We start from the raw sequence: 17,159 nt of genomic DNA, 5'->3' as shown, positions 1-17,159 counted from the left end.
CCTACATCGTCCGTTGGGATTCTCATGTTTCGATGTTAAAGAAATACCATACCAATGGTACCTACATTGTCCGTTGGGATTATATATTGCTCGATGTGAATTTGACTTATGAGGAGGAGCCTATCGCGATGCTAGATAGACAGGTTCGAAAATTGAGGTCAAAGGAGATTGATTCTGTGAAGGTGCAATGGAAGCACTGCCCTGTAGAGGAGGCTACCTGGGAGACTGAGTCCGATATATGTAGCCGATATCCCCAGTTGTTTACTGATTCGGGTATTTCCCCTATTTTCTTTCCTTTATTTGCTCGATGACGAGCAATGGTTCAATTGGTCTTTGATGTAACGACTTGTTTGGTCGTTATAGTCCTTTTGGCATTTTCGCTCATTTTTTAGCATTGATTAGCTCCCTTTCAACCCGAGAGGACCATTGACACGTTTCTCGAGGTGTCTAGACTGGAGTCGGGCAACTTTGGTGAAAATATAGGCTTAAAAGTGAAAATGGTTGACCCAAAGTTGACTTTTTTTGGAATTCCGTCAATTTCGAGAGGTCCGAATAGTCGTTTAGAACTTGTGTGTACGCGTTTGGTTCGGTTCCCAATGCATTCGGATGCTTTTCGGGACATTGGATGGGAAATAAAAATTAAGGCATCGGTTGTTGACTCGGTCAACGAGATCTCCGTTGGAAATTTCGAGGCCACAGATGCGTTCGTAGTACATGTTTATGTGGGACTAGGTATCTGGTATGTGAGCAAATAGTCTCGGGAGTTAGTTAACAAATAGGATCGAAACGAAAAACTTAGGCCAAGTTCTGGTGTTTGGTGCCCGCTTGGGCGGCACAAGCACCGCAGCAGCGGTAGCCCTGCTGCTTTAGCGGTCCTACCTATTTAGGCTTGACCGCTGAGGCGATCAGGTGGCTGCTGGGGTGGTCACAGTACCATTGTAGCGGGTGACGGGAAGTTAAATCCATTAAATGAGCCTTAAAGGAGTCTTAGACCCTCATTATTTCATATCTCGATGTTGGAGCTTGGGGATACTGTTCTTGGAGTAAAATTGAGTAAATTCTTGGAGGTAAAACTTTGTCTAATCCTTTACTCCTCTTTAATCACAATCATCTTAGAATTTCCCCTTCCCTTTTCAATCCCTTAGAAATGGAATTTGAAGGAGGATTTTGGGAGACTTTTCCCTAGGATTATAAATGGTAAATTGATGATGGTGATGTTAAAATGTGATGAATCTAAGCTTAGTAACCTCATATATTCCACGTTTAACGTTGAATTTTGGATTTGGAGAATTAGGGTTCATACCCAATTTGGGGGTTTTTACTTGAAATCAGATTTGGGACCATTCTTGAGTTAAATCAATAATTAATGGTTGGGTTATGATAACCTAGGATTCAATTTGGTATTTTTCCTTCGAATTTCTCATTTTGCCCTTGTGGGCCCATTTTCCCAATTTCTAGGGTTAAAATGGACCTAGTTGATATCATAGCAATCTTAGTATTCATTCTTCATAATTCTAATATATAATTCGATTATGCTTAGACTACTTTGGTTCTGAGCTTCGGGGGAAGGATAAGGGAAAAAAGTGACTTGTTGGTGTTACGGTTCGGCAGTCCAGGTAGATTATGGTTTACCTTTGGTGAGACTTTGTACAGTGAATCATTGTATAGTGAATCACATATTTGGATTATGATGTCAGAGACGGCATGTGAACCTTCGGGTATAAAGTTAGGATGGATACCGCCTTAGGTTGGGCCTTGATGTGTGTTGGGACTAGCCGTCCCGTTATGTGTACTTGGTTGTTTAAATGTGTGGCTTGATTCCATGTGTAGTTGGTAATTATCGAGTTCTGTTTATTGTCCTGATTTGGATAGCATTAACATATCGTTGTTGGTATTTGTGCTCGATATAAGTTGGTGTACCCAATGTTGGTACTTGAGTTAGTGGCGTATCCACTGTTGGTACTTGATTTGATATATGTTGACATACCCACCGTTGGTATTGTGATGTGATGCATTGTTTGCGTACTCCGTTGAGGTACTTGTGATATTGAGCTGGATTGTTGATGATTGACATATGCATTGTACGCATTTCTCATATTTATCATGCAAGGCTGATATCCCGCGATGATCCGGTATCGTTGATTGAGCGAAACTTATATTTGATAAACTCTTTTACTTGAGTGTTTTTGAAAAGACCGATGTTCGAAGATCCATTCCGGAATCGTTGTTTTATATGAAACTGATATCTGATAAAATCTTTTACTTGAGTGATTGTGAAGAGGCCAATGTCCGAGGTTCAATTCCGGAATCGTTGATTTGTGAAACTGGTATTTGACAGACTCTTTTGAGTGATTGTAAGGAGTCCGATGTGCGATGGTTATATTCGGGATTGTTGTTGCATGGACGATTCCGATGATATTCTGGAATCGTTGTTAGTGCATGGACTCCACGGGTCCCCAGGATGGTGTCGGTGAGACTCCCTCGGTGAGCAATTAGCCTGGGTCCTGTCTGTCTGTTGGGCAAAGATCCTGGACGGGTGGGACTTAGACTTCGCGAGTCAGGCTAGGTTGTGCTACCGAGACGTTGATATTTCCGTTTGAAGTACATGTGTACACCTCATTTGCATGGCATGGCATCGCATTCATACCATTATTACACTGCATTGTATTACGACTTGAGTGAGATGTTGTGATGAATGGATCGTGGTGATTGGGTTGTGATGATTAGATTGTGATGATTCTATCGTGGTGATTGGTTAGGATCGGATGTACTCAGACTTATTATATTGGGGTTTAGATATTTACATAGGTGATGACGGATACTCGGTTACGATTATATTATCTCATGCTTGGTTGGTTTATTTGCTTATCTGCTTTATTTTCTGAATTGTGTTAACTAAACTTAGTCGGTCGATGATGCCTATCAGTACTGTTGTTTGTACTGACCTGCACTTGCTGCATTCTTTTATGAATGTAAAGTACAAGGTCGGATCTACTTCTCTGACCCCTGGCTGATCGACTCTTCAACTTCCACTCGAGTTTTCCGGGTGAGCATGGCGTCCACTGGCCTTGAAGACTCTTCTATTACTTATGTCTTGTTTTCCATTCTGAGACGTGAATTGAGACTACTTATATATTATTGTTCAGACTTTAGTTTTAGATTTAGATGCTCTTGTATGACCAGACCAGATACTGGGGTGGATTTCTTTTACTTCCGCACTTGTTTATATTATATCATATTGTGAGACTTATGTTATTTTACCTTCTTCCGCAATTTTCTATTAGTTTTGAATGTTGAGTTAAGGGTTCGACTACCGAGGTATGAAACGTAGGTGCCCGCACGACTTAGTGAAATTGGGTCGTGACATTTTCAATGCTCCTAAATCAACTTAACTTTCTTCATAGCCTGATGGACTAAGTCTAGCCCTAGCAAATTCTAATTTCCCAACTTTATACTAACTAATAGGTGAATCTACAATCCCGCCCATACAAGGCTTCAAACAGTGTCATCTTGATACTAGAGTGATATATGTTATAATAGGCAAATTCAATTAGAGACAAGTGATCATCCCAACTAAATTTAGGACACATACCCTCAACATGGCCTCAAGAGTTTGAATAGTGTGTTTTGTCTGACCATCTGTCTGAGGATGAAGAATTGTTCTGAGGTTTACCCTTGTGCCTAGTCCTTTCTGAAAAGATTTCCAATGATTTCTTGTGAACTGGGCACCATGGTCTGAAATAATGGGCACTGAATTCCCATGCAATCTGACGATTTTCTAAATATACACTCAACATAGTCCTCTGCTGAATCTGTGGTTTTTTTTCCCGGCAAGAAGTGTGCTAACATGGTAAGTCAATCTACAATCACCCAATCAGATCATGCTTTCGAAATGAGCGAGATAATCCTATTATAAAGTCCATATTTATCATATCCACTCAAGAATATGTGTATTATGTGCTAAACCACCAGGCTTCTGATGCTCGACTTTCACTTGCTTATAATTGGACAGTTAGTCGAATAATCTGGTACATTTTTTATTTTTCCAATAAATCTTCTCAAGATCATGATACATTTTCTTAGAGCCTGGGTGGATAGAGTACCTAGAATTGTGGGTTTCTTACATGATTCTCTCTCTAAGTCCTTCTACATCTAGAACACATAATCTGTCATGGTACCTCAAACTACCATCATCTTCCCTTGTTCTGAAGCCATGGATTTATGCTTGTGAATCCTCTCTTTAAATTGCAATAAGGAGGGATCATTAAACTGTTTCCCCTTTACGTCCGCTACTAAGGAGGCTTCATCCCTGTTCTGAACAATAACACCACCATTTTTGTGGCCAAAAAAGTTGAACTCCTAGGTTTTTCTAAATGATGAACTTCTCTCACCATGATTCGCTTGTCTGATTCAGCATGAGTTAAACTCCTATACTTGATTTCTTTCTGAGACACTTCCTGAAATGTTCATAATATAAATGCGCACTAAATCTTTGACCAGCACCCTAAGATTTGAGTCTCGTGCAATGGCACTATCATAGTAACACATAACCTGTCATGATAAACCTTTTCTATGATCACTTAATCGACATAAGTGATCGTAGCACAAATCGTTCGACGCCCATTCTACACACTTCGTGTTTATTAAACATGAGAGGAACATTCCTTATGGAGACTATCTTATTACTCCCTCATTACTAAATTGAGATTCTTCATATTCATGCTAACACTTTGGGTTTTCAAATATTCAACTGGACTTACTGACAATTTACACATCTCTCCCTTACACCAAAGGTTATGGTCTAATACTTTATTCTCTTTATCTCATGAAATTCGTCGTACTCTACATTACTGCTGACTCATCTTTCGACTCACTTTAGAGCAACCTTCCTTACAAGGAAAAACTGAATTACTTACATAGACGGGGTGCTAACATTTTCATAACTGATGTATTCTGTCTTAACGACTTATCTCTACTCACACTAACAATCTTAGGGAGACCTATTTTTTTCTTTGATAACTCTTAAAGACTATTCTTATGTAGTTTGCTCTCTTACTGCTTAGTTGATGATTTCTTCCACTGTGACTGTACTTCGAGTTTAACTTCCACTCTTTGGGGTTCTAACATACATCAATGGTATTCAAATTGTTACCCCCTACTAGTGTTAAGTTGACTAAAGAAATCAAAACTTACTTTTGCTAGCTTTGCTAAAATTGTTGGTTCGCTATATCTACTAAAAGTTACTTACTATTCTTCTATTAACGACCTGCTAGAATCATGTCTTCTTATTCTGCCCTGAATAATTAACATGAAGTATAAGATTATTCCTAACTTCCCTCATCATCCGAACCTATTCTGCGATCGCATACTATCTTTTCTGAACTGTATACATGGATCAAACTTAGGGAAATTAGGTCTCTCTAAAATGAAAGATTGAAGTACATAACCCTAATCTTTCTATACACTAAATCTTGTTAAACTACACACATCTGGGGTAAACGCTTAATCAGATAACCTAAGAGGGAACTGTTGCATCTTCGTATCTCATAGTAATATCAACTTCTTGTAGTAGCTTACTAACATAGTACTTTCTAGTTCTGATCTGAATAAACTTGAACAAATTAAAATTACTACTTGAAATATAATATCGTTTGCTCATGGTTCTCATGTTATACACAATCTCTCCTTAGTTATGTGCACGGGTTGTACGACAAAATATACATCTTTGACAAATCGAGACATTCTCGGATCATAGGTGATTTTCCCTTAGGCTCTATTCTGTTCAAAATCATAATGATCAACTTATGCCCTCTACAACTATATTCATAACGTGCCATTAAAGCTATCATCATCATACTTGTGGCAACATATGGGGACACACCTGAGTCCTGACGACCTACTAAAGCATGCAAACGGTTCCGACCTCTACCTGTATTACCAGACATAGCTGCATTATGCCTGGCTTGGGCTCGAGAATTACGGGGACCTGTTGAGTTTATGGACTCAGCCACATCACCTCTGGTGCCCTTGTCTCACTGATGGGCAATTGTTGACACCTAATTTTTGACCTCTAATTATTTTATTTTAATCACCCAAAGTTCTTAGATCTTAAACTGAGTGAAATATGTATTTTTATAAATTAAAATGATTTTGCAAAATTATTTCGATAATATTTTGCCATTTCATTTGCCAAAGTAACTTCAAATGTATATTGTAAGTCATTTAAAAATAATTTACATATTTTTACTATTAATATTAAAGTATTTGTCAAGATTAATCAGAAAATAACCCAAAACAATTATTCAATTAACTGTTTAGATTATCAAGTGTCAAAATTGACGAGTATTTTACTCCTTTTAATTCTATAAATTTGATTAATTAAATTAATAATTATTTTACCTCTCCAATTTTAATTCCTGCATAATCAATTTGCATTTGCAATTTTAGATTAATCATAATTAATTAAATGCTTAATTATGGTTATATTTGAAAATTTCTCACCAATTGATTAGCTAATTATGGCCATAATTGAAATATCCAATTTCATGGTTTAGTTCGATTAAGGCTAATTTTACAATTTTGAGCATTTTATGCAATTGCTCCGTATCTTTAAAATAATTAATTCAGCAATTAGTTTTAATTTTGTTCATAATTGAAATGTTTAATTGATAGACACTTTCAATTTTGGTTATTTGTCGCCCCTTTCCTTTTTATTTTAAAAATGGCCGAGCTCGATCTAATAGGACTTGACCAGGCCCATTTCCTTCTTTTTACGGAAAACATGTGTTGACACCCAATTTTTGACCCTTTTTTTTTGTTTAATTAATTTCACTATGCTTCTCAGTCGTGAAAATTCCTCAATAAAGGAGTTTGGAATATTTTCACTAATTACTACACTATTTTTAGATATTATTTCTTTAAAATTAAGAAAGGTTTCTATCGTTTCTTAAAAAAATCACCAAACATCATATTTTTTTTATAATTAATTTTTTTTTTACTAAAGATCATTCTTTATAATTAAATCACTCAAAAATAGTGTTGATATTCGTATATCAATATCAGCATTGACATTTTTCCTTTAATCCTATTTATTACTATATTAATCATCTTCTTACTCTATTTTAAAACTAAATACGTATATGAAATTACTTGCATTAGAATTTTTATAGGTATACATTTTGTGGGAATTAATTAGGATAAAGAAGCATATTTTAATTAATTGATTGAAGTAAAAAAGGGATTAGAGAAAGTAAGATTAGAAACTAATTCAGCCAATTTTAAACTTGGGCCAATCCTTATCTCTTGAAAGTAATCCTCAGCAACCCAATTCACCAAACAAAACGCCCCAGCCCAAAATCCCACCAACCTGGCCCAAACCCCTACAACTAAACCCACCTAAGTCCCTAATCCATCTTCAGTAGCCAAATGAACTAACCAAACCAACCCCTTTCCTCTTCAACCAAGAGTAACCCTAACTCACCCCATCGCCGCCACCCCGTCACTTCCGTCACGTCACTTCACCACCACCGCTTCCATCGGACCACCGAAGAAAACCCTTAAGTTTGTTGGTTTAAATCAATATCCGCCTCCACTGCTACCACGTCTTCTTTCCCTTTGATTGACGTGGTGGCAGAGCCGAAAGGAGCTAATAGGAGGTCATTTCAAACTCTGTAGAAGAGGAACGCGATGAACCGCTGGTTTCAAGTTCGCCACTAGGTTCGTTCAGCCCTCAGACCCGAAAACCATGGAGAAATCTCCATATTCGGAGTCCCAGCGAATCCACAGCCATCAAATCTTATCTGAAAAGGTGATTCTTTTCCTTCTGACCATAATTTTATCTTTTTCCAGCCATTAGAGATTTCCTTTTTTTTTTTTTTCTCTTTCAAAATTCAAATTCAGCTTTTGAGGGAGCCGTTAACCCCATCCTTTGGTTATCAATAGAGCTCGTTTTAGGCTGTTGAAAGAGGAAGGAATTGGAGAGAAATTTTTTATTTACTCTTAAGTTGAATTGGAAAATCCCTTTCCTTTTCATAAATCTTCATAACTAAAAAATTCATAGTTCTTTCTAAGTTCTCAGAAAATCTTGTTTAACTCTAAGTTCTTTTTGGCTGTATAATTTTGATTGTTCTCGGCTAAGCAAGGATTGCTTTAAGAGATTTCGGAGACTCGACGACGACATTAGCCTCAGTTCGCTGTCCCGGAGAAGGTAATCACATTCGTCTTTAATTTTATAGAAATCGAAATGTAGTCGTTTTGTTGAGTTCGCTTGTTCGAATCTGCCCATGCTTTATTTGCTATAAACAAAACATGAAATAGTCATGGCAATCTATTAGAAAATGATCGTTGAACTTGCTGAATACATGATTAGTAGTGTCGCTTGTCTAAAAATCTGTTTGTGGCATCCCTTAAGGGACTGTTTTATCATGTAAAATCAAGCATGTAAAATGGCTAAAATAAATCATAACCTCAAAACAAATGTCCTGATTCGTTGGTAGTTAATTCTAGTCTATACACATAGGTTCGAATAATCATTTTGTTTCCGTTAGTTTGAATCTGTCCACATCCCGTAATGTTTTTTTTACCATTAAGGCTGTAGCTATAGATGGCTTGAATCATGTTTTATCCTTCGTTCATGTCTTCAAAACCAGTTCTAGTATGCATCAGTATTAAGATGTTTTGTCAAATAGCTGTTTTGTACTTTCATTTGGACATGAGCATGAAACATTATTTGTTTGAGGGCATTGAAAGGTTAGCATTGTCCCTGTTTTTGTTAGCTTAAATAAAATGGTTGATAACATAGCTGTTGCTAATATGATTTCCTAAAGCTCCACAATAAAATCCATTTAGACCTTATGACTAAAAAATATCATGCCGTGACTCCGTCTAGAAACCAATATGTGAATATATTGTGATATCATATAATTGAAAAGAGAGGTTATCACTTGATTAAAGGAAAAAGTTACTAGTTTGATTAGAGAAAAAGTTACTATTTTAAAAAGATACTATTCTGATTATGTTAGTGGTTTTGACATAAAAAAAAAGTTACTGTTTCGATAAAAAGAGAGGCAGAAAAAAGGGGTAAACGAAGCTAACAACACCTATGAGAGTATTGTTTCGACATATCGAATGAGAAATAATTTTGTCGTCTAACTGTTTAAAAATGAGGATGTTTGGTTAAGTTGTAATGCTGGGAATGCTCAAGATTACTTAGCTTGCTAACTTATAAATGTTGAGAGTCTAGTAATCATGGCTGTACCTATTTGTTTCTTGAAGTATGATATGTAGTTTTCAACAGTAAGTTGCCAAGGTTCCTCCCTAAGTTTGGTTTAAGTGCGGCTGAGAACTTTTTTTTTCAATTTAAAGTCTAATGCTAGTAGTCTGGCAGTGAGTATGAATGAAAAAAAAAAAGAGAAAAGAAAACTTCCCTGTTGAATGCTACTACTTGTTTACATTCTTAAAAAAAAAAAAAATAGAATCTGTGTTGTCTTTTAGATGAGTTCTGACTTCCGAGTGTTCAAATGGCTATGTTCTCTTAATCTCTAATACAGTTAAAACTCATCCCAATGAACCAGTTGCACTTAAAAGAGGTTAATTAGCATGGAAATGTACTATTTTTGTGTGGTTTGATTAGGTTTGAGGTTACTGTAATTGTGGTTTGGCTATGTATCCTTGTTCGTGAACACTTGCACAGTATCAAGGGATCCAAAAAATCTAAATCTGATAGAATAGAACATTGGACTAGACGGCTGCTTTGTGTCATGTTTCAAAACAAAAGCTGGAACTTTGGTACCCCGTTCTCGTGTAAAATGTAGCTGAACATGTCACTCTAGTTTTGATCATAGCTTAAGTTTATTTTAGGCCATTAGCTGGAGCATGAGGTATCATCTTCCTAATTTCTAATCCTTACTTCCATTCTTTAGAGTGATTAATAGCTATGTTGCTCGGACCCGGCACTTTTGCCGCCGTACCGAATTCGTGTCAGATCCGGTCAATACAGATCGGATACTTTGACCGAAATTCATGACCAAATTAAAGAAAAATTTTGAGATTATGATTTCTCAAGATAACAAAAAGTAGAGATTTGAAGACATGAGATGGCATACCTTCAATATTATGTAGAAAATTTAACTAGTTTCTCTATCTCTGTTTCAGATGTCTTCAACATTGTTTGCTTAGCAGAGTGGTCGACTTGCCTTGGTCAACCAGCTGGGGAAGATGACTCAGCTTCGATTTTCATGGTTGCTGGGAAGAAAAGAGTTTAAAGAAATTGGGGAAGATGACTTGGTCAACCAGCTGGGGAAGATGACTCAGTTTCTTTTTATTCTTTCGAGAGTTTGTTGTTTTTGGCTTTTGGGTGTGCATTTTGAAACATTGGGTATAATGAAGAGGTGGATATTTCATCCAAATTTTGTCCCTTATTTTAAAGAGATGGAGTGTGGGAAAGGAGAAGGCAGCGGATTTCGTGGGATAGGGGCGTGGTGGTGGTGAAGTGACGAGGTGGAAGGGGTGGCAGCCATGGTTTGTTGAAGAGAGAGGAGAGAGGAACCCAACGTTTAGGGTTGTTGATTTAAGAAGAAAGGGCCGTTAGTTTTAAGTGGGGTTTGGGCCGGGTCGGTTGGTTGGGCTACTGAATTATTTTGGGCCACAGATTTGTTGGGTTGCTGATTTAATTTGAATAAGAAGGGAATTGGCCCATTTTATGTAGATGAATTAATCATCCTAATTTCTTTTCATTTTGAACTAATTAAAATATGCTTCTTTGTCCTAATTAATTCTCAAAAATTTGTACATATGAAAATTATAATTCAAGTAATTTAATATACGTATTTAGTTTTAAATTATAATAACGTCCACGTGCACATTATTTACAATATTATTTCATCCAAATTTTGTCCCTTATTATTTTTTTAAAAAATACCCCCACTAATGACCTGCATATACCCAATTGAACTTTTAAATTAAAAAATTATCATAAGAGTTGCCAAGAATTGGAATGCTTACATTCAAATTTGTCAAATCACTGTTATAAGAATTTTTTTTTATAGGGTGAAAATTATTTATCCAACTTTGCTTTAAAAATTAAACTCTCTTTTCAATTTTGAATAATAGATATTCTCCCCCTTTATCCTAATTGACTTTTTAAATTGCTTATCTTACTCTTAACATTATCAACATTTGTAATCTTTTACTTCTTCAAAATCATGCTGTTTTTAATTTTTTAATATTTCAAAAAATTATTTAAAAACTAAATATTAATTTCGACATGAGAAGAGAAAAGTGAGAAATACTAAGTGTATATAAGCTAATGACATTTTCATAATGAAATAAATGAGCAACGTAAAAGAAAATATTTTTATTACATAATAATAATTAAAACTCCAATATCTATTTATTCAAGTGAAAATAACAAATAATAATAACTTTTTAAGCATATAATAATGTAGGTGATACAAAGATAATTAATAAATATTTTATAATAAATTCCTAAAAGTATTATCTATTTATATTGTAAATAAAATTTAATTTATAATTTATAAAATATTAGATTAGTGTCGAGTGTCAACCATAACCTGTTCAAGAGGGGTGAGCTTAATATATACACAAACGTGTATGTGCATATATATGTTTAATGCATTTAATATTAAAATAACAATCATAAAAAAAAGTATTAAATTTGTGAAAAATTTATAAAAAAAAGATTATTCTACTTATAATATTAATGAACTTAAATAAAAATCTATAAATATCTAATAGCAAATGAGTATTATATATAATATAAATAAGTACTAAAGATATGCACAAATACTTCATATAAGTTTTCAACAATTGAATAGGTACAATGTAATTATACATTTGATTAATTAGGATTTAGGACTAAAGATTATAACAAGAAATATACACGATCACAATATAATTAAATATTATAATGCTTATAACATGATCAAGTAAACTTGGTAGACTATTTGTTTATCTCCATTAGTATAAGTTTTAGGTAATTGAATAAGTAGAACGTAACTATACATGTAATTAGGACCAAACATTATAACAAGATATATACACTATTATAATATAATTAAATAATATAATGCTTATAACATTAATCAGGTAGACTTGTTGGAATATTTGTCTAATTCCGTTAGTATAAGTTTGAATTATCGAATATAGAGTGTAAACATTTGACTGGGACTAAGAATTATAACAAGAGTTGTTAACACAATATGCTCAATCTACTAGTTAGTTCTTGAGTTGGGGTTTGAAATTTGATGTTTGGGTTTGGGGTTTAGAATTTGGGGTTTGAGTTTGGGGTTTGGAGAATAACAAGATATATGAACTACCAAAACTTTATGTAAGTTCGAATAAGTAAAATGTAATTATACATTTGATTAGGTTTAATGACTATAACAAGAAATATACACAATCATAATATAGTTAATCAATATAAAATCAATACCATGTTTGGTAGCTAGTTAAGAGGCAAGTTATTCATATATTAAAATCTTACATAAGTACCACGCTTGGTAGCTAGTTACGATGTTCGGTCTACAGTTTAGAAACCAGCATAACTAATACATATATAAGTTATGGAGAAATCTATGCATAGTAAATGTTGGAGTAATTAATACGTGAATAACTAAACCCTCCATAGCTAATACCTACATAAATAAAACATAAATTTCTTCATAACTAATTCATGTATAACAAATACCTGCATAACTCTAAACAGCTACCAAACGACCCTTAACATTACATAATTAATAATTATGATTATATAATTTTCAAATAAATCACATTAATCCTCCAAACTTAGTTAAAGAATATTAAAGACTTGTAATGTAATTATTTATATGAACTTAAATGTCAAATCTCCATAACTTAAAGTAATAAATTAATATAATAAACACATATGACACATCCAATCTCATTTAATGCTATAGTCCAAAAAAGATACAATACACAATCATTTTAGTCCGAAGTTGGCAAATATCAAAGGTAGCCATAAGGCTACTATACTAGTGTACTCATTTCTGTGTACACACTTCCCAAAATTTTGTTTTCCCTCCAAAGAAAGAAGACTTCTCTTCCTCCTCTTCTAAGCATCTTTCGGTGGCAACAGGCTAAGAACAACTCTTCACTGGTTCTTTGTTTTTTTCCAATCTATTTCAAAATTCTTTATCTATGGCTGAAAAACAAAAAGGAAAAGGTTTTCTAAGACCATCAAAGACCGCAGCAAACTTTGATGATACACCCTTATGGAATCATGTGAAAGTTATTCAACTTGCTGCTGGTGGTGGTGGAAATAGGACTTGGTTGTGCAACTATTGCAACAAAAAGGTTACTGGATCATATTATAAAGTCAAAGGACATCTTTTAAAGCTTTCAAATCATGGGGTTGAAGCTTGCAAACAAATAAGTAATGATGTATACGCGGTTTTAAAATTGGAGCATGAGCAAGCTGAAAGTAAAAAATTATCCATCCAAGTAAATGCTAGAAAAAAATCAGATTACATTTCACTACCAGAAGGTTCTGATTTAGCACAACAGAAAAAAAGGAAAGGTGCAGAAGGTGGAGGTATTGAAAAAGCTTTCAACCTTCATCAAAGAAATACGGCGGACAAATTGGCAGCCCGTATGTTCTATGCATCAGGTTTATCATTCAATCTAGCAAATTCTCCATACTTCAAAAAGTATTCAAAGTTTCTAGCAGATAATCCTTTAGCTGGTTATACTCCTCCAACGTATAACAGGCTTAGAACGAGTCTTTTATCTCAAGAAAAGATGAACATTATGACAAAACTGCAGCCAATTAAAGATTCATGGAAAAAGAAAGGGTTGTCAATTTGTTCCGATGGATGGTCGGATGTTAAGAGACGACCATTGATAAATATAATGGCGGCATCTAGCGGGGGACCAATATTTTTAAATTCCATTAATTCAAGTGGAATTGTGAAGGATGGTGACTATGTTGCTAATCTATTTGTTAAAGCAATAGAAGGAGCTGGTTCGGAGAATGTTGTTCAAGTTATAACAGATAATGCAAGTAATATGAAACTTGCCGGTAGTATCGTAGAGCAATCTTTTCCTCGCATCTTTTGGACACCATGTGTAGTTCATTGTTTAAATCTAGCATTGAAAAGCATGTGTCAACCTTCGGAAAAATCAACTCACTATAAAAATTGCAAGTGGATGGTAGAGTTGATTAGTCAAATGAACAATCTGAAAAATTTTGTGGTGAATTATGACATCGCTCATTCTATCTTTAAAAAATATTCGGATTTATGTATGTTGAGAGTTGCTGAGACAAGGTTTGCTTCACATATTATCATGGCTGATCGTTTTCAAAAAGTGAAGAAGTTTTTAGAGCAAATGGTGATGGACGACGAATGGAAGCACTACAAGGGAGATAAGGTAATTGAAGCCAAAACACGTGACATTAAATCTCTTATAATGAAAGATGAATGGTGGGATAAAGTTGACTTCTTTTTAGAATTTACGAAACCAATTTTATCTATGCTTAGAAATGCCGATCTTGATTGTCCAAGTTTACACCTTATATATGATATGTGGGACACAATGACCGAGAAAGTGAAGAAAATTATTTTTGCGCATGAGGGGAAAGATCTCCTTACTGGTCAATCGGATTTCTTTGATACAATTCAAGGAATTCTTGAGGCTAGATGGAATAAAAGCAATACCCCATTGCATTGAATGGCACATTCTTTGGTTCCAAAGTACTATCATGAAACATGGCTCAAAGGTGAAAATGGGATTCGAAGATTTCCACCGAATGAAGATAGTGAGATTTCTTTCAATAGGGTAGAGTGCTTCCGGAGATATTTTAGAAATTCAAATGAGTTGAAAAAAGCTTCTCTAGAATATGGTGCCTTTTGTAGTGGTAGTGGTTATTTTGGTGAGCCTCATGTTATTGAAGCTATGATGTATGAGGAACCTCTTTCTTGGTGGGCGAATCACGGCGTTTCGGCTCCTCTTTTGCAAAAGTTGGCTTTCAAATTGCTTTCACAACCGGCTTCTTCCTCTTGTTGTGAAAGAAATTGGAACACTTATTCTATGATTCACAATATCAAGAGAAATAAGTTAACAACTACAAGAGCTGAAGATTTGGTGTTTGTACATTATAACATACGTTTGCTCTCTCGCAAGAAAGAAAAATATACGAGTGGTCCAAGCAAGTTTTTTTTTTTTTTTTTTTTTTTTTTTTTTTTTTTTTAAGCTATGATGTATGAGGAACCTCTTTCTTGGTGGGCGAATCACGGTGGGATTTGGGTATGTGTACAATTTCTTAAATAATTTATTGTATGATAAGTTTTATCCCTTTGAAACATTTTAATATTTCTAATTCATTTTCATGTGGTTCTAGGTGGAGATCATGTCGATATTGATATTGATGAGACTTCTAATAGTTTACTTGAGCTATCGATGAATGAACCACAATTAGAAGGGGTGATATTTGGAGAGGAATTTGAAGACTTGGAGGAAGTTGAAGACATGGAAGAAGAAAGCTGATTTGAATATGACTTGACTCTTTATTTATGTCTTTTTGAACATGACTTGAAGTGTATATAATATAAGTGATAAGCTTTTTTGAACATGACTAGATTCTATGTATAAGTCTTTTTGAGCATGTCTCTCTGTTGATGTCTTAAACATATAAGATTTCAGATCTTACTTTGTTTAAATTGGCTTATTTTACTCCCATTTACTTTCCAAAGTTATTTTCTGCATCTTGATTACTGAAGACTGAAGAGTGAAGAGGCAAAGCTGTGGAGCAATATCAAAAGTTATGCAACTCTTGAAAGATAAGTTTTCTTATGCTTTATGTTAATTTCTTTTAATTATCTTTGTTATACTTTAATATGTTTTTAATATTTAATTTGCTACTTTGTTGTGTAAATTGTAGGAGAAAGGATGGAATATTGTCCATCTCGGAGCACGCAGTCTAGCACCTAGTAGAATGGAAGATTGAATCATATGTCTGGTACAAACTACATGTAAGTGCTTCCACAAAAAGCTCTCATAATCTAGGCATATTCTTGTAGCTATATTATTAGAATTTTGAATTATTTTTGCCGAATCCCCGCACCCGTATCCGTACCCGGATCCGTACCCACGAATCTTAAAATTTAGATCATGCCGAGTCCGACCTCTAGATCCATACCCGTATCCGACACCCGCACCCGAGTCCGAGCAACATAATTTAATAGTTGGTTTTGCTTTCCAGATTGTTTTGCCATGAACCTTTCTTGAAATCGATGTGTAAATATTCTATGGTATCTTATGACTTGAGAGGAAAAAGTTACTATTTTTTTTTTTAGAGAAAAGTTACTGGTTTCGATTTAAAAAAAAAAAAAAAAGGCTTACTGACTTCATGAAGATTAAATCCGCCGAACATGTAGTTGATTAAAAGGCTGGTGTTGTGAATAGCCTCATTTCTCGTCTAAATTCTTTTTTGAAGTAATTATGTGAACATGTGTTTGTCATTTCTAGTTAAAAACCGGCATGAAAAACAGTGAGAAAAATTTGATACGCTCAAATTACACCTATTAATGGTATAATGCAGACATTGTCAAATATAGTAACCCAACAAGGTTGGGGTCGAATCCCATAGGGAATATGGTGCGAAAAGATTACTAAAGTCGTAGGATGCTAAATTTAGGTCTAATGTCTTAATCCGATGATTTTGGTAAAAGTTGATTTTTTATGACTAATTGCTAACTAATTTCTTTGGGTAGTAATTTATGGTAAAAGAAACTAAGGTTGTGTCCCCATTAGATAGAGTGTATGATCATGGGTATTGATCTTGATATACTTCTAATGAATCATTATATGAATGCACTTAATCTCTATATGAATCTCTACTATTTCTCAATAAATAAAGGTTATCTCTTTCTATGATTTTCCCAAATATAAGAAAGTAACTATGAAGAACGATTAATCATGCCAAGTAAATTCTTCTTATTCCTAAGTGGATTTATTAAACAAAGTTTAAAGCTTTGAGTCCTTGTTATTTATTCTTACCAACCCTAATTATTTTCCCAAATAAATCAAGGGTTATGGCTTTAATCAATGTTTGCAACCATTAATTATGAATGAAGAATGAAGAATAAATAAACCCTAATAATCCATTATGTGTATATCAATTA

At 34.5% G+C, this 17,159-nt stretch overlaps 1 protein-coding gene and 1 long non-coding RNA gene across 2 annotated transcripts; both read left to right on the top strand.

Moving 5' to 3' along the window:
- Positions 1–7,164: 7,164 nt before the first annotated feature.
- Positions 7,165–10,768, top strand: LOC132611193 (uncharacterized). Its single transcript, XR_009571499.1, has 2 exons — positions 7,165–8,206; positions 10,153–10,768. It is a non-coding gene; the product is annotated as an uncharacterized LOC132611193 (long non-coding RNA).
- A 2,408-nt stretch (positions 10,769–13,176) lies between these two features.
- LOC132611854 (uncharacterized) lies at positions 13,177–14,706 on the top strand. Its single transcript, XM_060326218.1, has one exon. It carries the CDS (start codon positions 13,177–13,179, stop codon positions 14,704–14,706), a length of 1,530 nt encoding a protein of 509 aa, XP_060182201.1.
- Positions 14,707–17,159: the final 2,453 nt, after the last annotated feature.

This window comes from Lycium barbarum, chromosome 9 (genome assembly GCF_019175385.1).
Source record: "Lycium barbarum isolate Lr01 chromosome 9, ASM1917538v2, whole genome shotgun sequence".
Lineage (NCBI taxonomy): Eukaryota > Viridiplantae > Streptophyta > Magnoliopsida > Solanales > Solanaceae > Lycium > Lycium barbarum.
The sequence above is the reverse complement of the archived record's forward strand: the minus strand, read 5'-3'. Positions and strand labels throughout refer to the sequence as shown.